Raw genomic sequence first — 24,432 nt, forward strand, 5'->3', positions numbered from 1 at the left:
AGTGAAACTGAAGTATCTGGTCAGGAATAGCAGATATGACGAAGAACCTGTGGGATACCCATGACTTTTTGAAGCAGCAACTGAATTGAGGGAGAAGAATTGGGTATTTAAAACAGCAGGATACACCTATGTTTAAAGCCCCTGAATCCCTTTGCAGATAAATAAATTTGTACCCTACTCTATGCACACATTACACCACTTTCTGCCACTCGATTTGTCTGTTCTTCTGTCCATTTGATTCCCTCCCAATCACAGCCTACGAGTACCAGCGTAAATAATAAACAAAATAGAAAAGCAACATATAATAACGTAATTACAAATAACTACGCAGAACAGACTGTTAGTAATTGTTTAAGAGAAATACAGACTCCAAAGCTTTTCCTTAACAGACAAAACATTATTGACATACTGTTGCAATGGATAACACATTTCATTAAAGCTGCAGTCCTGTAAGACTATTGTCATAGGATAAAATAATGAAAATGGAGAGTTATGAAAAGCATATTAATCTCAAAATAAACTGGGGGAAAACCACAAGGTTCTAATATAGAAATGAAAGCAGACTTTCTACCATGAGAATCAAATACATATAGGCAATTTAAGCATATGAAAGATTTATATTCATTGTAATGCACTGATTTACAAAAACTTCTGTCTTGAAACACAGCTTACAGTCCAATAATTCTGAGCAGTCTCACATGTTAACATAAATATCAGCTGAAGTTTAATTTTAGCTTGCCATGTGATTCCCACATAGGAGTGTTACAGGTTCATCTGCATTTAGACAGTATTCCAAGATAACTGAGCATCAGTCTAAAAAAAAGGCTTATACTACCAAAAAAAAAAGTGAAGGTAAATAAAATATTCCTTTCTGAATCTCTAGCATACTATTGTAATTAAGCAAGATAAAATTAACTAAGAAAAGAAATAAAGAATAAATAATATTCTAAACATATAAATATATAACACACAATACTATCTCTTTTTACATGAATTACAAACATTAAGCAGCTACAAAGGACAGGTAAGTATAGAGACAGGTTATCTCTCTTTTTATTTTTATTTTTCTTTTGATATTTCAAATAAGCACAGTAGAAGTAGACCTCTAATACAGAACTCTTCAGTAGGAATAGCTGTGCTATCACTTGTAATCAAACTCAGAAAAAGCTATTTATAGGAAGTGCTTCATAAAATATGCTATGATTGTAAGGGGATGAGCATGGATTTTAAATTCTTATTTCCTTGAGTATTAATTTCAGCAAGCAAGATTAGGCTAGAAGTTAGGAAAAATATTTTAGTGTCAAGGATAATCAAGTACTGGAACAGACTAATGAAGCTGTAACGTCTCTATTACCACTAAGAATTTTTTGGTGCAAGTCAGCATAACCTTTAAGAAACAATATTGCATTTTGAAGCACTGGGATGATCCTTGAAGTCCCCTCAACCAGAATTCCTGATACATAATTGCTTATACACATTTGAGCAGTGAACACTACTGATTGTAAACCAGATATATTTTACATAGGTTTTGCTTTGTTTTTCTTTTTGTTTTGCTTGTTTGTTTGCTTGGCTGGTTTGTTCGGGTTTTTCTGTTTGTTGTTTGGTTTTGGGTTTTTTTTGTGTGTGTGTGCGGTTTTGGGTTTTTTTTTGTGTTTGTGGTTTTGTTTTGTTTTCTTCCCTAGAGTATACATAAAATTCCAGGTAATGAAGAAGATCACCTGAATTATCCATTTATATATTATAATCTATAATTATTAGGAAGACAACATTTATAACCCCAGTTTAGTACCAGCTAGTTTCATTTCCCTCACAGAGCGGAATTTATCCAGGGTTTAACAAATCACCTTTTATCATAATGCCTCAACCTGACTTTTGCTGATTCGAAATGAGCACCTATTAGGAAAAGTGACTCTATTTCAAAGTTGTTTTAAATTACTCACTAGGTGAAGCAGCCCTTCTTCGGACTTACACCAGACAGGCTCAGGTCCGGTAATTGTACACTTCAGAATCTTCCCCTTTATACCATTACTGATGGGGAAATCCCCCTATTGGGTTTACAGTGTTGAAGGTTTTCATTATTAGTTGGTATTTCTACTAAATGTGCCAGTTGGTATTACATCAGATTTCCATCATAACCATATACTTTTAAAGACATAGATTACTGAAATTCTACCAAGACTTCCCTCCCACACCCTACAAAATGAAGCCATGTAGCTTTGTTAGCTTTTTTGGTGGAATTACTAGCACTTCAATTCCCAGCCCAAACATGCTGACCCCATTATATCTTTAAGAAGTCACTAAAAGAAACACCCAGAAAGTCCAAGCAGCTTTAAATTAGTGGAAATGCATTTAAGAGGTAGGCCAATAAATGTAATTAAGAACATGAGGCAAGCAAATTATCTTACCAGGTGACTATTTAAGCATCATATCAAAGAGTATATTTTGTTTTCAAGATTAAACTCATGCACTTTCAGGTTTTTCTGGGTTTCCTTTTGCTTGTTTGTCTTCTTAATCTTTGTTAATTTTCTACAGATCCCATGGGAAAAGATGAAGTTTTAATGAATGCTTAAAAAATAATAATTTTCTTTATAATTTTCTTGCCACATGATTTAATGGCTAATAGCCACTCAGTCCTAGTTCACAATAGTGCCACAAGCCATTGGCCAGCCACTAGTTAATCCCAACCAGACTTCCTGGATTATTTTCTTCTTTTTTAATAACACTAAAATAACAACTCAGGACCAAGGTGATTATTAACTACGTAGAACAATGTCATGTGATGTGGATGCATGGATATAGAACATCATCTTGTCCTTTTTTATTTTATGTTTCTATCTCTGGCTGCATTCTTTATTCTTATTTCAATTCTTTCTGCTTCTTTTCAGGAAAACCAACTGGATTATACTGGTAAATATCTCAGGAAGGCAGAACTAATTGCTCCAATTATTACTGGAGAGCCAGGTGGGCAAATTAGTGCTGGACTAATCAAGGACAGAAAAAAGCAATGTTTCCCAGAGTTTAGGGAGGAAGCTAATAATTCTTAAGTTTACAGTGCTGCTGTTGTTTATCTCGAATCACTTCAAATTGGTATGGTATTTAGGTATTAGCAGTAGCGGCATTCCTTGTTTGAGTGAGAATGCATAAAATATTATACATAACTTAAAAAACAAATAAAGAGAGATAGGGGATAAGGACGACAGTCAGTGCATAGGTCTGATTCATTGCTTAAGGATTCCTTGTGACAGAAAGCATATCTGACCTTAACTTTTGAAACAAAAATTTGCATTCCCCAAAATAAAGAAGGTGCATTATGAAGGCCTCAATATGCGACAGATTACCTGCAAGTGTTTTCATTACTTATTTTCTACTCCCTTTTGTCCCTTTTTCCTCTGTACAGAAGCAGCTGCTCATGCAAGAAATCACTCTTGCTGATATTTTCTGCTTTAAACTTTGTGAGCAAAATCTTACTTAATCTTATGCTGTCAAGACTGCTAGATAGCAGACCTTTGGCAGAATCTAACGGCAGAAAGCAACATGGAATTTTATATTAAAGATAGTTTAAACAAGGCCAGGTTGAATTTTAGTCTTTTTATTTATAGAGATAGTAGAGAAGTCTGGCAATACCTTATTCGTTCATTTAGATCTCTTCCTGGGTAAAGATCACATTTTACTCAGTAATATTTCATTTCACAAACTGACCTCATCTACATGTAAATCAGAATGGAAACAAGGCTATAAAAGCAGATATATTACAGCTGTTAAAATGCTCTTTGAAAGGAAGAGTTTAGGCTTATATTACTCTTTAGGAAACATACTGTGAGCCTGCAACGATTTCTTTTGCTATGTAGTACTGGACATGAACTCAAAACCAAAAAAAATGCAATTCAACTGCTCTTCAAGTCAGTGTTGGTAACATTTCAGATTGGCTGGATTTCTCTTTAAATCCATGGATCAATATCCATTACAGTCTAGTCAACAGTCTCATACATGGTCAGTACAAGATTCTATCAATTCAAGAAAAATGATTGACAGTCCAGACTGTTTTTTCAGGTTCTCTTATGTTTTAGCATATGTTGGGATTTAAGTTTCAATACTTCTGAGATATTTGAGTTACTGGGAAGGCGGCAAACAATGATATAGTATATGACATATTTGCAAGAACAGAATTGATGGTGTTTCCTGTGGTTTTGATATACCAGCCTAAAAAGGCCTTGAAAAGAATTGGATTGATCCTTGGCGCAGAAACACGGAACTATTCCAAAATAACATAAATTCTGTGCTATTGTGAAGGCAAATGATTCTGACTTGGTCATTTACTGCTGATCTATATGCTATTAGTGTGCTATGAGTCAAGGATTATGTTGTGGGAGATATAAATTTTTAGTCTGAAGGTAAAGTTCAGTTTAAATTTAAGAAAAATGAATGCCAATTTGTGCATGATTTGTAGGTTAATTGGAGTCTACTCTTGCTAGTAAACTTGGGCATGGGGATTCACAATTCCTCTCTCCTCAGTCACTTCATGACCTAAACCTGGAAGTGAGCAGTTGAATGAGATATAAAGATACTTGCAATTTTTTCTTGGAAAAAACATCTCTCAGACTCCTGCTATGCAATGGAGAATGTCACCTGTTTCAGTAATCATAGCTCAATACAATGGGAAGAAAATAAAAAGAAAGTGCAGTTTTCCTGGCACAGAGTCACTGACTGTATCTGTTCAAGACAAAATATTAGGCGAAGTGAATGAGGTGTGCATGCTGATGTTCAAACTCAAAGGTACAGAAGGAAACGAAGGATAAAAGTGTTTCTCATTCTACAGCTTCAAAATACCTTTCTCTGAATAGGCATTGTTTCTGAGAACAGCACTCACACAGTACAGGAGTATTTGCAGTTTGTGTGTCAAACCCTTCCATGATCATTGTCACCTTTTTCATACCATAGAACTGTTTGGTTTGGAAGGGACCTAAAAGATCACCTGCTTTCAACCCTCCTGCCATGGGCAGGGATACCTTCCACTAGGCCAGGTATGTAAATCTCTCTTGTCCAAACCCAGAATATCCATTTTAGAGTCTTCTTTATCACATTCTTTGCACTTTTATTCCTAATTACAGTGCTTCTCTATTAAATATCAAATAACTTATTCCAAGCATTTCAAAGAAGTGATTGCATGTTTTACTATCTGATTTCCTTTATGTACCTTTGTTGCCTATAAATGTTGTAATGTTTGCGTCTTTTCTATTTTTTTAATTTCTTTTTTTAATACTTAAGAACAGTTAAATGAGAAAAATGCTTGTGAAAACGTTTTTAAAAATGGCTAAATATGTCTTTCTGGTATACATGTTAGATGACTAAGATGAGTTTATGTTTCACAGAAGTTACCTTCTAATAGACAGAAATATATGAATTAGACTTAATTATGAAAGAAAATTACTTAAATTTAATATTTAATCTGATTTATGTCCTGCATTATTCCCAGGCTCAATAGTTCCATTCAATGTCCCCATTGCTTGCCCAAGGGCAATAAAATTCGCCTTAATTTTAACCCAGCAAGATGTTAAATTCTAATTGTAACTTTCCTTCATGAATATCATGCATCATATTTTTATTTGATTTTTTAATTTTTTTATTTTATTTTATTTTATTTTATTTTATTTTATTTTATTTATTTTTTTGTGAAATGATATAGGTTTCTGCAAGAAAAGTTTCTCATCTGCAGTATACTCCATATTTTCAGCCTGGTCAACCAAGACATCAAAGTAAGTATTTTTGCATAGGCAGAAAAGCATTTGCAAGTATACGTAACTGTATCATGATTAGCTTTAAGTAATTTCCTTCATATGCCTTTTTTCTCCTCTTTCTTATAACTTTCTGGTTGAAGGTCTAAAATTGAGATAGTTTGTCTCTGAATATCCTCAGTATGACAAATACTATAGTTCTGATATTTCAACCACTGGAGTAAAAAAAAAATCAAAATGCTAAGTTTTTAAAGTGTGAATATATATCAGCCTGATTCAAGCAACATCTCAAGCCTGTAGTCTGGTTTCAGTCACACCACAGTGAGCCCTTTGGCTTAAAAAAGAGTTACTCAAGCTAGTGAAAGGAGAATGAATTTTATTCTGAATTTTAATTACTTTGAAGAATGTAGCGATGCTTAGTTGAGCCTGTGCTGTCCCTTTGTTTCATGCCTTATTTTACTCAAGAGAGCTAATCCACGCATTATGCCTGGGTATCTCTTAAAGAGAAAGCGTGATACAGTTTGTAAGATAATTTGCTCCAGTGTCTATTCTATGCAGACATGGATGAAAATTTCACCAGGACTATTCAGAAACCTATAACAGAAAATTTGCAAGTCAAATGATTACCGGTCCCTTACTTAGGGATGTCATGCACCTTTGCTCCAAAATGTTATTTGAATGTCCTCCTAGACCGCTTTAAGTTTCATGTGGTATTTCAACCATTTTTCTCATGAATAAAGATTGGACTGTCTTAGTTATTGAAATATAAAATTAAGTGATGAAACTGTTAAAATTGAATTTCTTACTTTTTAATCCACACTGATGAAGCACAAAGCTCAAAAATTAACAAAAAAAAAAAAGTTCTGTATTTTTAGCTTAGAGTATTCTGAATAGATGAAATAGAAATCACAGTACTGTAAAATTTGCCTGTTAAAGCATGATGTTATCACAGATCTTGTTTGTCTGATTGTTTTTAAATCTATAACTCTGGCAAATACACAGCACACAAAAAAAAGGAAAACCCTGAAGGAGCTCATTAAAGGGTATGTAAACAATGAGTGCATATCACGAGTATGTGATCTTGCAGTAAGTATGCGGACATCATCAGATTTCAAAATAATACAAATCTATTCCCTTCTGCTCAGCTGTGGAAATACATTTAGATATGCTTTACTAGAATATTCTGCATTTTTCAGTCCAGGTTCAGTCATTTATACAGGGAGAGAGTTTCTTACTTACAAGACTTCGTTTTAATACACTCAAAGGATGATGCTCAAAGGACTGCGGGAAATGTCAGAAACCAAGATTCTGAGCTATGGCAGAACTATCTAGAGAAGTTTTTTGTATTCAGGACATGAACAGTCTTTGAAGACTTGGGCAGGGAACCACTCTGTTCCTATACAAAGTTTCCAGTTTCTGACTGAAAATCCTAACAACAATGAGGTCACAGATGATGACAGAAGCACTGTGAGTATGCACTCACTCAAAAAAAATACTGAATGAGTGAAGCCAGGTCATGTTTACCAACATGTTCATCTTTCTAAAAGGAGTCTGTGTTTGAGATGAACCTCAATGTCTGTAAGCCTAGAGGAATGATGTTTTTCATGCATATAGCACCTTCAAAATGAGAAGATTCAAAATTTCCTTACAGTAAACTCTTTTAATTAAAATGCCATTTCTACCTATATATCTCTCTTCTACTAGAAATAATGGCAGCTTGGGTTTACCTAGTAAATTCATACTTTCAACATATATGAAAATAATTTTCCCCATTTATTTCTTAATTGGATGAATAGTTGGGTAGGTGAAAGACAGTCTGTGGTCTTTTGGTCGAGTGGTTTTATAGGGCAGATAGACCATGACCTACGACTGAATCAAGATGTTGATCACGAGCTTTTTAATTGTTAGTTTCAATCCTTACATGGAAAGCAATTTTTGTCTGTAATGTCTGTAATGTTCCACAGAATGTCATAAGAAATATTTAAACGAAAAGTATTTTACTTTCTGAAACTAATAGAGAAATTGTTTTGCATGGCACAGTGAAGATCACAATATGCATCATAAGATTTACTGAAGTTCAAGAATATGAAGCATTTCTTCTGCTCAGAGCAGGATGTGCAGGGTAAGATAGCATGCAACCATGCATATCAGAAAAGAACTGTAACACAGTGTCCAAGAACAAAACTCTGAATTATTTTATATTATCAAGTAGTATGAAAATACAGAATACGACATGATATGTTCAGAGAAACAAAGATTATCATACCAATACTCAAAGTTATTTATATCGACCATTCGGTTATATCAGCAAAGTAAATACTGCTGTTTTCCAATATTTACTTATAACTCAATTGTTACATCTTAATAGCACAAAAACTATTCCCAACAAGACAATAGCACATTTTTGTAGTGGATAAACAATTACAAAAGCATATTTTTCACTGGCGATTCCACTTACATAGATGACTAAACTTTGGTGTCACCCTTGTGAGCTGAACGCAAACGCCATTGTTACAGTTTTGATTTAGCTGTCTAGAAACCAGTTTTCATTGTCATTTGAGAGTCCTACCTTTCTTTCCTTCCAGCTACTGGTCTTAAAGATTCTGTCCCTGTAAGTGCCCTGCCCTATTTGCCAGGCCTGTGTGAATGACTTGAATGACTAAAACATTACAAGTAGCAGTAGATCCGCATATGTAAGCGATTGAATTTATTTTGCCCAGTTTTAAAGAGAGTAACCCACAGGATACTTTTCACAGACATTATCCATTAAGAATACTTGAAAATGTAAAAATAGTGCTAGTATTAAAAGGTTTTAAGTATAACACCACTAAAAGCTTATTTGCAAACAAAAATACAAATGTTAACCATGGGAACTCTCTACAAATTTATGAAAACCGTCAATGTATATTTGCTTCCAGTTAATTGCAGAGCTCATCTGGTCCACAACACAGCTATACAGAAAAGATATCATTTGGTCTTTAAGATTTTCATACACTTTTGTTCATCTATGAAAAGAATACCATAATAATTCTGTAATGCTGAAGTAATTCTCAATTAATTTTGAGTTCCTCTGCATTCTGACCTACTTGCCCACAGGATAACTATATTTACATAGTGAAACTGAAATGCACTTGATTTGTTTTACAGCTTTTAGTTTAATTTATGTTTTGATATTGATCTGCCCTATATTAGTCAGCTGGAAATCAGACACTAAAAACCAGGCTGGCCACCCAAGCTTCTCTCAATGGAGGAAAACAATGCTTAGTAAGAACCACTCATCAGACTTGGAACTGTAACTTTTAGAGTTCTCAAGTTAGGAAAGGTGAATTGCATCATAAGTGAAAATTAGGGAATTGCAGCTCTTCAATTATCTGCAGGTTTTGAAGATGAACAGAAACATGACTTTGATTAAAAAATAAATTTTAATGATCAAATGTTATACACACATCTTTCAGAATGTTTCAAAAGTTTGTTTGGGGTTTCTTTGGGTTTTTTTTTGTTGAGCTTGTTTGAATGATACACACATCAAATTAAAATATTTTGTATCTTTAGGTTCTGAAACTTATGACCCAAAACCTTACCTAAAGCGTAATATATGATGAACAAAATGATGAAAAGCTATTTGTTTACAATTATCATTCTGTATAAAACACATCATGACAAACTAAAAATGGAAAATTCCTGATTTCCCATTTTCATCCCACTGTTTCTCTTTAAAAAAATAGTTTTTCAAATACTTAAAAATACTATTGAACATACTGAAGTTTTGATAAGCAGCTGAATTTTTACTTTTATATGGTGAGTACTATGTACTGAATGCATATGCACTGTTAAGGATTCTTGCTTTGGAAAAGACAGTTTTCTATCTCCAAATCCTAATTTGATTTCTTCAGATCTGTGGTACATCAGACAACTTTTACCTCAAATATAGGAACAGCAATTATTTTCCCATGTATAGATTGCAGAAACCTGAAAATTTTGGGGTTTTAAGACTGAACTTAACATGAAGGTAATTTCAATTGTATATATTAATTGCAATTTATGATTTATGCAATACCTTAAAGCTTCATTGAAATGTATTTAAATTATAAAAGTACTATTTAAGTAATAAAAGGATGGTCATGATAATTAAATTTTGTATTTGAGGTCAACAGAAACATACACTTGAAAGAATATACCTCATAAGCAAAGGGAAATGGAATTTTCCTAACATATCCTTCAATACAGTCTCTTAATTTCATGCAGTTGTCCATTATTACACATGAAAGAGATAATCACATTGCTAATAAAACTTTCAAAGCCATTCTGTTGGGCTATTTTCCAGCTTCAGTATTACGTCTCCTTCTTTTGCAGCACCACATTCCTACCAAAAATATTCACTCAGGATTTCCCAGTCAGATAAGTTTCACTATTCTCTATGCGCAGCAGCTAACCTGGATGTTCTGCTAATATTTTTACTTAGTGTTTTATGTAGAAACCAAAAATATATGAAGGAAATATTCTGAAATGTTATAAAAATAGAGCCTAGCAGCCATTAGATATTTTCTTCTAATTTGATAAGTATTGAGTCAGCTCCATACTTCATTTTTTATTCCAATACTATGAAATGCAATGAACATTTAAAGACAGATATTATTCATTGCAATCTAGCTATATAATTACTTTAAATAAACAGGTAAGACACTTTTCTCATTTAAACTGAGGACTCATTACATTGGTACTATGAGTGAAGGGGCCTTAGATTAAATGAAGGTCAGGATTTTAACTTACAATATAAAGAAAGCATAAGCTAATCTTTCATAACATAACAATAAAATAAACTAACATATCGATTCTATGAACATGGGATACCACTGTAGTGTTGTTTGTATTTCTTTTTACCTTCTGCATCGGTTAATCCTACTCCCGACTGCTTTACTGGTTCTTGCCCATTCTGGCTCATCTTCCCTCTGTTAAAAGATATGGTCATAGTGTCAGTAAGACTGCAAAGAGATCAGATCTAAGTAAATTATACACCCAAGCTAATGAGATTTGGTTGTCTACAAAAAGACAAAACTCACAGGTATTTTAAAGAAAACAGTATGTATATATATCTTTAATTTCAAGAAAATAAAGTGGACAATGGTTCTTTTCTGCTGCTATTTGGACAGATCACAGAAGAATGTGATTTTTTTTTTTTTTTCTCGTGTGGAGGCAATGGAAATTACATCTTGCTAAACCTGCATATTCTTTTAGAGTGGGGCCTTAGGGGGCTGTCTGTTATGAGCCCACCATCAGTTTGGAATTCTGTAACCAGCCTGCACAGTTCCACTCCTCATTTTATCCTGTTATAGTGAATGGTGAAATCTATAAGGACTCAAAATTGATATTAGGCCTATAATATGTTTACTTCAAAGGTAATGCATGACTGTGTTCATTACCTACTTTTAATGATGCTTTTACATTGCAGTTTAGGGTTTTGCATAAGAAAAAAATTACTTATGAAACTTACATTAATCTTAAGGTAAGTTTAGTGGAATAAATCATGCTCTGGAGTTCCATATCTTCTCCACTGGATGTGCAAAATCCAGGAAAAAAACTGGATTACAATCTGGATGTCTATTTTTAGGTAATGAAAGTTAAGTATCTTTAAGCTTTTCTATAAGCTATCTTTAAACATACTTGTTGCAAGCTCTAAGGCATGATTACAATCACTGTCAAAATCATGTTTGCTACTACGAGATGTTTGTGCTTCTGTTTGCCTGTTTGCCTTTTTGCCTTAAGACTCTGAAATGCTGTGATAGAAAATATAAAGCACTATCTTCAGATGCATGTGATTCCTTTGGGGCTAAAGAGTCAGTGCAGTTCTTTGCTACCAAGGAGTCAGCTTCATGCTTCACAGCAGAAACAGAAGCTGTTTGAGCTCACAATGAACTGAAAAATCAGTATAAAATGTCACTTTAAGAAATTATTTTAAATTCAGTTTTAACTGAAAATTAATCTTATCTTCTTCTGAGATAATCCTTCATAACATATGTTACAAATATGACTTAAATAAGACTTATTTATCTCCATGGTTCCTTACACATTGTTCTGTTGTTTTTCACCTTTGTATTCAAAATTAATATAATTTTACAGATATAAATGGCTACACAATACAAAGGCATAGACAATCTGGTCCTTATCAGAGGTGATAGCAGAAATAACTTTCAGAAATATTACAGCTGGATGATAAGAGTCTTTTAAAAAATTATCTCCCAAATAGAAAGACTTTACAAGATTTATTCAGCTGCGTATAACTGCATAGAATGATTAATTTCCCTTGATAGTTATAACTATTTAATAGTGGCAAGTATTCTAATTAGTTACCTCATTAAACATTTCCCATAGTGTCACCATTTAATTCTTTTATTTTGCTTCAGGAGTAAATGTTCGTATGGTTAAAGCATTTTGACTAGAGTTTAACACTCAGCCTATCCAACACTTTTTCTATTGATAGAGTAGAAACTTCACCTAAGCAAGGAGCTTATAACTAAACCATTTTTATATGCCAAGACACTTAAAATTATTCAGCCTACTTAATGTTTCACATCCAAGTTGTGAGCTGTGGTCTTATGGATATACTGAATTAGTGTACAAGGTCAGAGTCCCTGAAGTCATTATCAAGCCAGTGTGAACACAAATGTTGACTAGAATTTTAATCAGACATACATTCAAATATATACGAATTTTTATCCATAATTTCTAAAACATTATCCCCAGGACTGATTCTAAAAGTCTCAGATGTTAAACAGTAATTTTATCTCATTTTCATCACATTGCTATATAAAGCCCTTGAGATAATGTGAAAAAGAAAGCATATTTTGTCTATATAAATGTCTTGTGCAACTTAAAATCTCTGTCTAATATCAGCATTTAAACAATTTATAGTCTAGGCTTTAATTGAAAATAAGAGGGCTGGATATATTTTATTTAATTCAGTAAAATTCATGGGAAGAAACTGCTGCAACTGCTGCAAAAGAAAAGCTGAACCATGAAGACTTCTTTCTGCTATTCAGTAGAAGTGGGGCTGATTTCATGCTTAATATATTGGTGAATCTGTCAGCTAAATACCAAGTAACTGCAGATACTGTCACATTGCTAGACAATAGACAGTAATAATATTATTTGGGCTCAAATTTAGCATATGTGAATTAAATAATTCTATTGAGAGCTCCATCTTGTGTTTCTGTGCACAAAGATTTTTATGCTTTTTTTTTTTTTCTCATTGGGAATGACATGAATATATATTCTTTGTGACTGCCAATCCCAATTAAGGATCACCTTTTTGCCACAGGAAAGTACAACTTATTTTATCCTAGAACAACATGAGTGAAAATTCAATGCAATGTAGAAGAAACAATTGTTCCCCAAAACCTGATATCCCATTGCTGTTCTAGATTCTGGCAAGTGAAAGGGCGATACATAGTGCACAGAGGATATGGTATATTAAAGGAAAAGCCTTACATTCTTGGGATGGGGAATAGATTATTCTCTCCAGTGGCACTGCTGCTGCCTTCACTATCCATGCTGTATCCACTGCCAAAGCTACTGGCTGACGAGCCAGTGGAGACAGAACTTTCTGCAGGTCGGTGATTAGTAGACCTTGCTGTACAGGGTGGGAACAATGGGTTATCAAAAACCTTGTAAGATATCAGTACCATCCATGTTAAAGAAAAAACTTAATTTATCAAAATTATATGCTGCAAACACTTTTGCTTTTTTACTTTACATCCTAGTATTGTGTTATCATCTTTCCCAGATACTATTTTCACATAGAATAAACTGTTCTAAATCAAATAGTATACCACCATTTTTTTTTTCCCTCCAGTCATGTTAATAGTTCAAATCAACAGCCTGAAGGAAAAAAACCACAATGGGTTAGATTGATTAGCATTGCTTTTCTGATTAAAGATACAGAAAACCAGTTATTCATCTGAAAGATTTCATATGGTAATCTTTTGAAAATGAAAGTCACAGTGGGCCTTCCTTATATTCCTCATGAAACATTCTTTGCATCTGGTGATTTTGAGGAGAGGATGCTAAAGGAAATATACATACACCATCTATTCTCACAGAGACTGTATGAAGACCTGCACCCCTCCTCAGACATAACACAGGTACTGCATCATATTTCTCAACTGCTCATACCTATCTGGATCTCTCTTACCACATACCTAGAATATTAATACACATATTTTGATGGGAGATGCCTTAATGTCATTTAAGGACATTTGGCGTAGAAACTGTACACCAGCATGTGTTACTTTTATTTCAGATGCCTTATTTTGTGTTTTCTGTATTATTGTACTATATGAACAAATCTTCCGGTATTCAGCCATTAGCAAGTTGAGAAATATAAACAAAAAAAGACACAGTGACACTACACATAATAATTAATACAGGAACAATAGAGTAGACGTTATCATATTGAATAACACAGTTGTCCGGGAATGTTAATACAGATTTTGGAATTTCTTTTTTGTTAAATGTCCTCTCCTATATCTGCTATTATCATGTTTCATCTATTCCAACTGACTGAATGTATATACTGAAGATAAGAAATACTTTTTGTAGAGTTAGTTTTCTGTGAAGACTTAATGAAGTTTTATGTTATTTTTGTGAACTGTGAAACTCTAATGCCAGCATTTAAAGGTGTTCTTCTTTAAACATCAAATTGGTCAAATATCTAAATGGAAATTACTTCAAATAAGAGCCAGAGCCCCAACAGAGTCTTGCCTTAAACTGGCAACAAATATTTTTTATGTTGGACTGAATAAGTAATATTTTTGTTGAACATGATTAATTGAAACTAGAAGAGAAGCATGATATCACATCTCTTCAAACCTTAGGCCAAATTGTGAATTAAGACAGAACTCCTACTCTGCAAAGTGATTCTTCACTGCTAAACCAAGCTGTCCCATCACCTTTTTTTAAACCTCTATTAGCCTCCTCTGTTTCACTATTGCCTACATTCACAGAAGGAACCTATCAGTCTAAAATATTTTCAGACAAAAATATTCTTCAGATCCATTTTATGATTTTATACATTGATCGTAAGTTATCTTATTGAATGTTAATAAACCTAATAACCTGTAAAATCATGGTGTTATTAACAGATACTCTCTGTATCTTGTCTGAAGAGAAAGCCACTCATATTTTCCAGCAAAGACAGCCAGAGCACAATACTCTGTCCTGCTCAGGCAGCTGTGAGCAGTGGTTGCTTCATCACTTTCAGTTTGTGATACTGTGAGTGAATTCTTATGACTATGGTGACATGTCAGCAAACTGGTGCTGGGAAAGGTCAGGCAAAAGCAAGATTTCAGAGAAGAAAGGTAAAACTCTCCTTTACAATGCATTACTGCCAGCTGCCCTTTATTCAACAGCCTGAATGAGGGCTATCTCATGCATGTCCCAGACTAATCCTTAACCTTAGTTCTTATAGTGTTTATGTGGCCTGTACGACTTCTGGCAGTTTTCGTTTGGCATTCTGAGGATTTATTTAAGTTATTTAAGCCATACACCTGCAAGACCCATGGAAGCCAAGACAGTATTATGCCAGCACAAAAAAACCCCACCTTTAGTCCTTCCCTTAGACATAAATTTTCTTCATGTAGCATGCAACCTCATCATATGTGGCTGAAAGTGTCGTTCATAATTGGGCTCTTATTTTTATTGAGTTTGCTGTAAAAACTAGTGACTGAAGCAGTTCCTTTACTGATGGATTTCCAAAACCAGTAAGTACCTAGAATTTAGTTAAAGCCAGAAAATCTTGAATTAAAGCTTTATACATGATTTAGAAGTTTTGCTACATTTATTTATAATCAAAACATAGCTGTTTCTTTTGAAACAGATGTATCCTGATGATACATTCAGTATGATGTATTTTTAGTGTTTTCACTAATTTACATCTTTTTCTATACTGATGCTTTTTTCCCCCCTTAAGATCTCTTGGTGAATGGTTATAATGGATCCAAGTTTAGATTCATGACTGGATTTTGAAAATTCTAAAGTTTAATATTTTGGGTTTTTTTCTTGTCTGCTCTATGAAAGCAACATACTACAGCATCAGTTTCTGACAAGATGAAATCCACAAAGGGATTTACAGCTGGTTTTGTGACAAATTAAGAATCTGGATACGAAGACCTCCATAATACACGAGACACCCACATTTTCTATATAACTGTATTTTTACAGAAAAATCTAGACCTTTAAGCTTCTGCATCTGGTTATATAGGAAACTTCCAATTTCTGCAGATGTATCAATGCTTGCTGACAGGCAATAATTTGTCTTGCAGTTAAAATAACCATGGTTAGGTTTATGCTCTAAGTTGAAAGCTAGAACTTGATCCCTGCTCATGTGCAACGGACTAGTTTGCACATTCATTTGCAGCCTTCCCCTTTCTCTTTGAACAAATGCAAACGTTGTCTTAAGAACTTTAAGAAGAAAGTCTGAGTTCACTGTGGTGCTCCTCTTGTTTTGCTGATCTGTGTAAGGTCTATGAAGCTGTATGAAGACAGGCTGCGAAAGCTGGGTGTGTTCAGCCTGGAGAAGAGAAGCTGCGTGGAGACCTCATAGCAGCCTTCCAGTATCTGAAGGGGGCTACAAGGATGCTGGGGAGGGACTCTTCTTTAGGGACTGTAGTGATAGGACAAGGGGTAATAGGTTTAAACTGAAATAGGGGAAGTTCAGGTTAGATATAAGGAAATTCTGTACTATGAGGGTGCTGAGGCACTGGAACTGGTTCCCCAAAGAAGTAGTAAATGCTCCATCCCTGGCAGTGTTTAAGGCCAGGTTGGACAGAGCCTTGGGAGACACAGTCTAGCAGGAAGTGTCCCTGTCCATGGCAGGGGGGTTGGAACTGGATGATCTTAAGGTCATTTCCAACCCTAAGTATTCGATGATTCTATGACTCCAAGACCTGTGAGTATCAGAGCAACTGTCACCATGCTTCCTGGTTGTGTTGCTACTGACATATAGGAGAAGTAATTAAAGTGAGATTAAGGCTGGTTCACTTCTTAGTTACAGAACCTCTGCTTACAGATGCCTATGTTAAAAATGCCTAAGTTCTCAGGTTTTGACAACAAAGGTTCTGGCAGGAGGTGTCTTGATCTGCAGAGAGTTGAAAAGTTTCACATGGGTTCATTCTGGTCCAAAGATTAGATTCTCTTCTGGTATCACAGAGGTACCTGATACTGCAAAGTATAGCCTTGCTTTATTTAAATCTGCAACATTTATCTGAATAGGAACTTAGACAAAGGCAAATGCCATCATTTGAATATTAAGCATGCAGAGTATGGAAGAGTTGTTTCATTGCTTCCTTGCCCTTTGTTTTTTTCAAATTACTTCCTGGTTCTTAGGCGAAGAAAGACCTTTCAGAAACAATTAGTAAGCTCAGAAAACGTTTTAAATACTTCTCATAGGCAAGATCTTGCTGTCAATTGCATATGAGGCATATGAAAATCTTTCCGTTTTTAGAGAAAAGAGTCATCAAGCCTTAGCAGATGAAAGAGACTAAGTTTAACTGAATGTCATTACCCAGCATCATCATTTGGCCACTTCTGGGGAGAGAGGAGATACCACTTCCCTCCTTTCAGCCCCTTCTCCATGAGCTTTTTATGCAGTTTATCAGGTTTGCAACTTCAGTGATGTCTGGGCTGCCCAAACATTGAACTACAAAGAATACAAATTAGAAATTAAAGTTTAAAACTCTAATATATGCTGCTTCCTCTGAAATAGTGCAGAAAAAATCCTGTTATACAAAGCTACTGTTTGATTTAATTTTCATTTGCTAATCTTATTTTAGCTGGTATTTCCCCCAATGAAATGAAATGTTCTGTGCCTGGAAGGTGTGATAATGGGTAGTCATGTCATATTTAGTAGCTATCAGTGTGGTGTTAATGCTGCCTCTAAGTGATACTGCTTTCCTGTCTATTGGACAGGCTGGCATGAACAAAATTTTCAGCTCAACCATTCTAGCGAACAGTATATAAACGAGTTGGAAGAGGTGTTGATTGCCTACAGTAATTTTTGCAGATCCTAAGAAAGTGGATCATAATGTTATACCTGCTGAAGGATCGGGATTTCCCAAGAAAAAAAGTAGAATGGCTAAGCAGATGCCTTTTGTACTCGGCATTGTACAGGTAAAAAAATCCAACAACTTTTCCTTTGGCAGAATAACATTTGATCATGTATTCCCTCATGTCTTTGTGGAAAAGAACAGGTGATTCAAGAAAATGGAAGCTAGCACTGACGTCATCTTTCAGCTCCATTTTTTTTTAATTTATTGGTTTTTGAATTATTATTGGTCATAGCACAATATTAGTTGAATGTGTCTATGGCAGAAATATGCTTTCACTTATGATTTGGCCTATAGACCCAATTAGAAAATAAATTTTTATTACTAAAGAAAATACGCAAAACATGTCCTAGTATAAGGAAAATATTGTGTTATAATCATCAAGAAAGGAAAGAATGGAAGCCATATGATTTCACTTAATTTTCAGAAAAGTCTGTTTTTGTAACAGAGAAGATGTTTTTTTAGAACTTAACATAAGCAAGATGGATAATTCACACAAGACCTATAGCCATGACCTGTCAGATCTGTCAGCAGCAAACTCGAAACTATCAAGCACTGTAAGCCACTCCAGCCATTCTTCTACAGTGAATAGACCTTTCTTTTTTGTTTTAAAGACTTAAATTTGAAAAATAGGACTATGCTGTTCAGTGGTTCATGTGGATAAAACAAGAGACTAAAGTGGAATTCACTTCTAGAGGATTAAATTGTAATTGTTCCTCTTTTCAGGTGTCTGACCAGGTGCAGAAATAAAACTGTCAAAACCCATTGGGAAAGAAAGTTCTATTTCTGAACAAAATAGGGGAGGGAAAAATGCTTTTGAGTTTGCATTCAGGATTAAGTTTTGAGTATTCTCCTCTAGTTGCTTAAAAAAAGCTGTTCTTCGTAATTGGTAGCCTTGTGAGAAACCGTAGACAAAAAGAGCTGACAGCAACATGCTGACTCATCTCAAAGAGACACAAGCCTATGGGAGCAGGTGATATCACTGATCTGCCTTTGGATAGTTATCTGCTGACTAACAGACAGGGCATGCCACACATAGTGTCTTCTGGCAGAAGTCTGTCTATTCTTCACTCTCAAGTTACCCTGTAATTTTACCCTGTAATTCAAGTGCTTAAACCTCGAACTACCCCCATATGCCAGTTTACCTGTTTTCATGAACGGTTTGATAGGACTAAAAGCAAGTGCTGTTCAGGCTTAGTCTGTTTTGCAGTGTAAAACCCTGTTGCTGGGACTACTAGTTGCGTCTTTTGTGAACTGTCATTAGAATGGACATACATTAATAACTAGTGATCAAAAACATATACCTCTGGTGAGTTCTGAAAGTTTCTTTTCCTCACTCTTCCTCATATTGAATATTATTGTATATTATTCCTCACATTTGTATATTAGACACGGCTTTGGCCACACACAGAGCAGTGATATTTTGTGAAATTTCAACACAACTCTTTACAAAGCAATTTACGGTTTGAAGTAATAGCAGAACAGCACTCAAATTGTGGTGATAGCATTCCTTTTCCCAGGAAAGCAATTCTCATGAAATAATTTTCTTCCATGTGCTCCATAGGGTTAGGCTACCATCTAATAGACTTTTGAAATAAGAGTTATCAAACAAAGAATCTGAGCAATTTCCTGAAATTAAATGTCAGCTTAAAATGGTGGAAGAGTAAATAGCAGGAACAGCCAAAGCAAAATGTGCCAGCTATTAGACTGAAACAAGACTCAAATGACAGCCTCAGATCATTGCTGTCTGCAGAAAGTGGGGACAAACTGCTCTTGTTTTGATAATGATTCTTGGAAATGGGTTATTTGTAGCAATATGAAGGCCCATTTAACTTGGAAATTAAGAGACTAGTGAAGCTAGGTGTAGACCAGCTTTGGACAGTGAATTACTTAAAGTGTGAAGGAAACACCCTAAACTACCGTAGGAAATTAAAACTATCAAAACTGTGAAAATGGGTATAGACCTAAAGAGAACCCAAATAAACAGGTATTTAAGTTCACAATCATATCTAATTCCAAAGATTTATAGAACCTAGGAATCAATTTCCTTTCACTCCACATTGTTGCTAACACCAGTAAATAGAACTTAGTGATAAGGAAAATTCCTATTGATTTTAATTTCGTACAGCTAAGTGTCTAGAAATTACACAGCACTTACTCAGATCTCTATCATGGATTTAATAGTGCTAGCAATATCTTGGCTTTGATAATAGACCTCCCTCTGCACAGTAAAATCACTTGGCGCAACCATTTAGAAAGTAGTTTCCTTTTAGTATACCACAGAAAAGCTTCTGTGTCACGATGGAAAATTTACAATGTAGAAGATGAAATGTTTCTCTATGAGAATGGAGAAATAAATAGGTTCTGGGTTCATGCATTAGCTTAGGAGGTTTTTCAGAAAATGTGATTTTAAATTCCCAGAGGTTTGGGGTTGAAGAAACCTTTTCCATTATTGAGTAAAAACCATAGGAGAAACAGACAGAAACTGCTGTAGAAATATATTGCCTCTATTACCTTAAATGCTAATTCAACAGGTATGTTCGGACTTCTAACTGAAACACATAGTATTGGAAGTCATTACAACCAAAGCATGTAGTTCATTCTTCTAAAAATATAAACTGATTTTGAAAAGCCCTTTTGCATAAAATCAGTAAATAACTATATTGCAAATGCACCTACTGTTTTATATGCATATATCCAGAGAACTGATAATTATCTTCGGAATATCTCTAACTGCTCACATATTAGAAGAATACTAAAATAATTTTATTTTAAACATAAGTGACCTACCAAGAAAATTCCATATAATGGAATGATCCTTCTGTTCAAGAAATTACTGACTTAAAAGGAGGTGGACTGATTTACACTGTCTCTAGAACTGACTCATCTGGAGTATAAACTAATACACAGATTTACGTTGAAAGAAATGTGCTTAATTTTATGGGAATGTGTAATTGGCAATGATTCATACTTTTCACAACAACAAAATCAAATTAACTCAAACATAGGCACTGCTCTCTGCCTCTGGCTTGGATCCCCTGCAACTTCTGCCTTCAAAGGTTTGGCTCTGAAATGTTATTGTTCCTTTCTGAGTGGTGTGATGGGAATGTGTATTATGCAATTAGTTTCTTTGCAAATCACACTTTTATCTCTCACAGGCAACAAGAAGATCATACTTCAGGGTTTAATTTTAATTAAATGCTACAGTTGAATATTGGATTTTACAAAGGTGCTGAACAAAGACCAATGTTTTTTGTTGTAGCTTCAAATTAATTTTAAAACAAATTTATTAGAATACACCTTTTACTGTTTAAAATGAACACAGAAATAGTTCAGTCCAATAAACTTAAGTTGATGCAAGTCCTTTGCATACACAAAATATAATATTTATACCATAGGTGCTGGGTTTGTTTATGATTTCCTTTTTACTCCTCATCAGACATACAAATAATAACTGACAAAGTACATCCAGTTGAAAAGATCCTAGGAGTCAGAAGCAGAGATTTCTCAGGGGCATTCTAAGAATGACTGACGGTTCTTGTTTTGTTTTGTTTTTTTTCAAGTCCCAGTTCAACTAAAAAGAGACTAAGTTAAAGGAGGAAACTCTGGGAATTCTCAAAGGTAGAGAAGGGCTGATGATCACTCACATCATAGAATTTTTCCCATCACTCTTTTGTGCTTCGGTTGACAAAAACCAAGCAGCTGTTCTAAAAGGTGATGTTCTCTGATAAATTCAAAGAGAAATTACTATGGTAAAAAATTATAATAATGTTGTGGGTTATCTGTAATGTCTTCTTTAATAACAAGCTTTGAGTCTTACTGACAAAAAGTTACTACCTAGCCAAGATGACTGTTCCAGTCCATAAAACGAGTTCATAAGGGGTTCTTTTCCAGAAAGAAAGCAGTAATAAATTAGTAAAATAAAGTAGGCTGTAATGGGGGAGGCTATCACAACCATACAGCATCCCTGTAGTAATGGTCTTGCGAACTGATGATCCCTAATCATTGTTCACAAAAATCACAAATTTTAGAATTTTTAAGGTGCAGGGGGAACCTCTCCTTCCTTCATCACCTCTCCATTCCACTGAACTCCATAAATTGAAAGCTGTTGTCAGATGTAAAAAGAAAAGTACTGTCTCTCCACAGTATCTCTAACTTCGCTTATATATTAATGATATTAATGTGGGCTTTTATTTCCACAACTCTTTATGATGCTTCTAATATTGCTGAGCCAAGTGCATATCGACACTTATCTTTTTTGCAGTTTTAAAAATAAAGAAGCAAGTATAAAAGTTTAGTGGCAAGGGTACTTGAAACCAACACCCTATCTATTTCCTTATCATACAACTGTATGTGAACCTTGGTTCAACCATGTATCACAAGCATTGCTTGTCTGTGCCAAAAAGGCATCACAGGGCTGCAAGTGTTTGCGGTAAATCTCTACAGCTAAGACACCTCAAAAGATCATAAGAGTTATTTAGATTTCAATGGTGTACATCCTAGGAATAATATGGACCTTTCAGTCACAATGACTGAATGAATACCGTGTTATCCTCTGGCCCCTGCTTGAGCTGAATGTCTGGACCTGAGCTGCAGAGTCTGACAATATGTGTGTGAGTGGACACACAGGTGTATAGACAGATTACATTTATGGAAAATTGTTAAGGTTCTTATAACAAACAACTTGCTAATTCTAAACACAATGTTTAAAATTGTTTGTTGAATTTGCCCTTCTTAATTAGCTCTTTAAACATTATGTGCTTAATGACTCATTGCCTTTAGGATATATTGTTCAAGGTGTCATACTCCTACAACCTTCTCAGCCAGACTATACTGCCCACAGTGTGCAATGGTGTTGACAGAAAAACCTTCAAGGAATCATGAAAGCTTGGGAAGAGATTACAGCACAAGAGAAAATCTTGAAGTCCAGTCTGTAAGTTTATTGGGATAATCCCTTGGATTCCACGAAAATAACCAAAACGCTCCAGAAGTCAAAAGAACAGTGCCAATTTGAACCAATTGAGATTCTGGCTCTTTATTTGTGATGAGGGGAGAAATTGATGATTTAGGTTTGATGTACAGGTGCCTACAGGTAAAAAATCAGTTTTTAAGAAGCTGGTAGTAAAGATATCCAGAGATTGAGCTATACAATACTCCTTTCCAATGTTGGTTTGAAAAAGCATCTATGCCATTGACTTTTGACATAACAGCTATGCTGGCAGGGGAAAAAGAAATTGTTAATGTCCCAATTAGAATTCCAGAAGCAAAAATGTGAAATTAGGTTTTTGTCACAGTACAAGAAATGTTCAATCATGTTTAAGCAGACCAGCTTGAATGCATGCTTTTTATTAGGCAACAACACAAGCAAAGCTATACCATTTTTAACAGAAGTCTAAGTCCTTCAGTGGAATGGAAGTGCACATTTATTGGTTTGCAATGTTTCTTAGCACAGTTTTTCATCCTGGATTTATGCGCTGAAGTGGAAAAATCAAGCAGAGTTCTTGATTCATGTTAACATTTACAGCACTTAATGGAGGGGTAAAATAAATATCACAATGAATTAGTACACATGGCAAGAAGGATTTTGAATGTGATTTGTTTCTTAACCATGTCTTTCTGCTCACCTCCTTCAGGCTTGACTGGTCCATCAGACATCACTTTCCTGAGGGCTAGCTGGCTTTGGTCTTTGTTGTCATTGGCTGGTGGAGGCAGATTGTCAGACTGAGTTCTTTGAATAGGGAGGACTCCTGCTATGCTGTGTCTGTGCTGCTTCCTGGCATGATTAGACTGACCGCTTTTATGTGCTGCTGTGGCAGTGTGGGTGAAATGGAAACCCAGAGTATGTATCCTCAGATGGAACCAGCTTAAATGTTATTCATGCAAACAGAAGTGTTTTTTTCTGTATTTAAGTAAGTAGTGTTTTCAAACACCAAAGAGACACCACATGCACAGCATTAAAGAGTATTAAAACTGGCTGTTTCTTTATTAATGATGGTGAAGACAAGGGAAATGATTTTTCCCTGTGTTTTTGCATTATACCATGGTAACTTTATGGCATATCAACAAATCCTGAAGACAAACACAATGCTTCCACAGTCAGAGAGTTTTAATTTGCCATCAACTAAACTGTCAACTAGCAATCAGATACAGGTCCGAATTATATTCTGGAGAGCAACCTTTTTGAATGGAAAAGTTTTAATTTATTAATCTATTTCAAGTTGTCAGATGAAATCTATCTTGACTTTAATCAATCTGTGGCACAAAAATTACTAGAAGAATTGAACTATGTCATCTGACTTAGCTCTCTACTCCCCTTGACTTTGCTAACTTGATACACTGTTGAAATCTGATGTTGTTAATGGCTTTTGTGTGTTTAACAATTTTGTATTTAATGTGTTAAATGTTTTTGTCTATTGCTGTTTGTTGGCTGAACCCAGGACACTGCTCTACTCAACACTAATATATTATCTGAGATAGTTAGAAGGTTGCTTTATATTTCTTTAAAAAAAAAAATTAGATATTTACAGTTGTGTTTCAAAAATAGAAATCTCAACCATGTAGTTAAAAAACCTTTTTTCTTTAGCTTTAAATCTTCTTTTGTG

The 24,432-nt window shown here is 34.7% G+C and overlaps 1 protein-coding gene across 1 annotated transcript in view; it reads right to left on the reverse strand.

Annotated features, from left to right (window-relative positions):
• PCLO (piccolo presynaptic cytomatrix protein) overlaps positions 1 to 24,432 on the reverse strand; it is a 359,578-nt gene that overhangs the window by 33,184 nt on the left and 301,962 nt on the right. The window contains exons 22-24 of the mRNA XM_065667248.1: positions 23,455 to 23,637; positions 13,218 to 13,359; positions 10,614 to 10,681 (exon numbers count right to left, since the gene is read on the reverse strand). Coding sequence (XP_065523320.1) covers positions 10,614 to 10,681; positions 13,218 to 13,359; positions 23,455 to 23,637 — 393 coding nt within the window. The remainder of the gene's footprint in view (positions 1 to 10,613; positions 10,682 to 13,217; positions 13,360 to 23,454; positions 23,638 to 24,432) is intronic.

This window comes from Lathamus discolor, chromosome 1 (genome assembly GCF_037157495.1).
Source record: "Lathamus discolor isolate bLatDis1 chromosome 1, bLatDis1.hap1, whole genome shotgun sequence".
Lineage (NCBI taxonomy): Eukaryota > Metazoa > Chordata > Aves > Psittaciformes > Psittacidae > Lathamus > Lathamus discolor.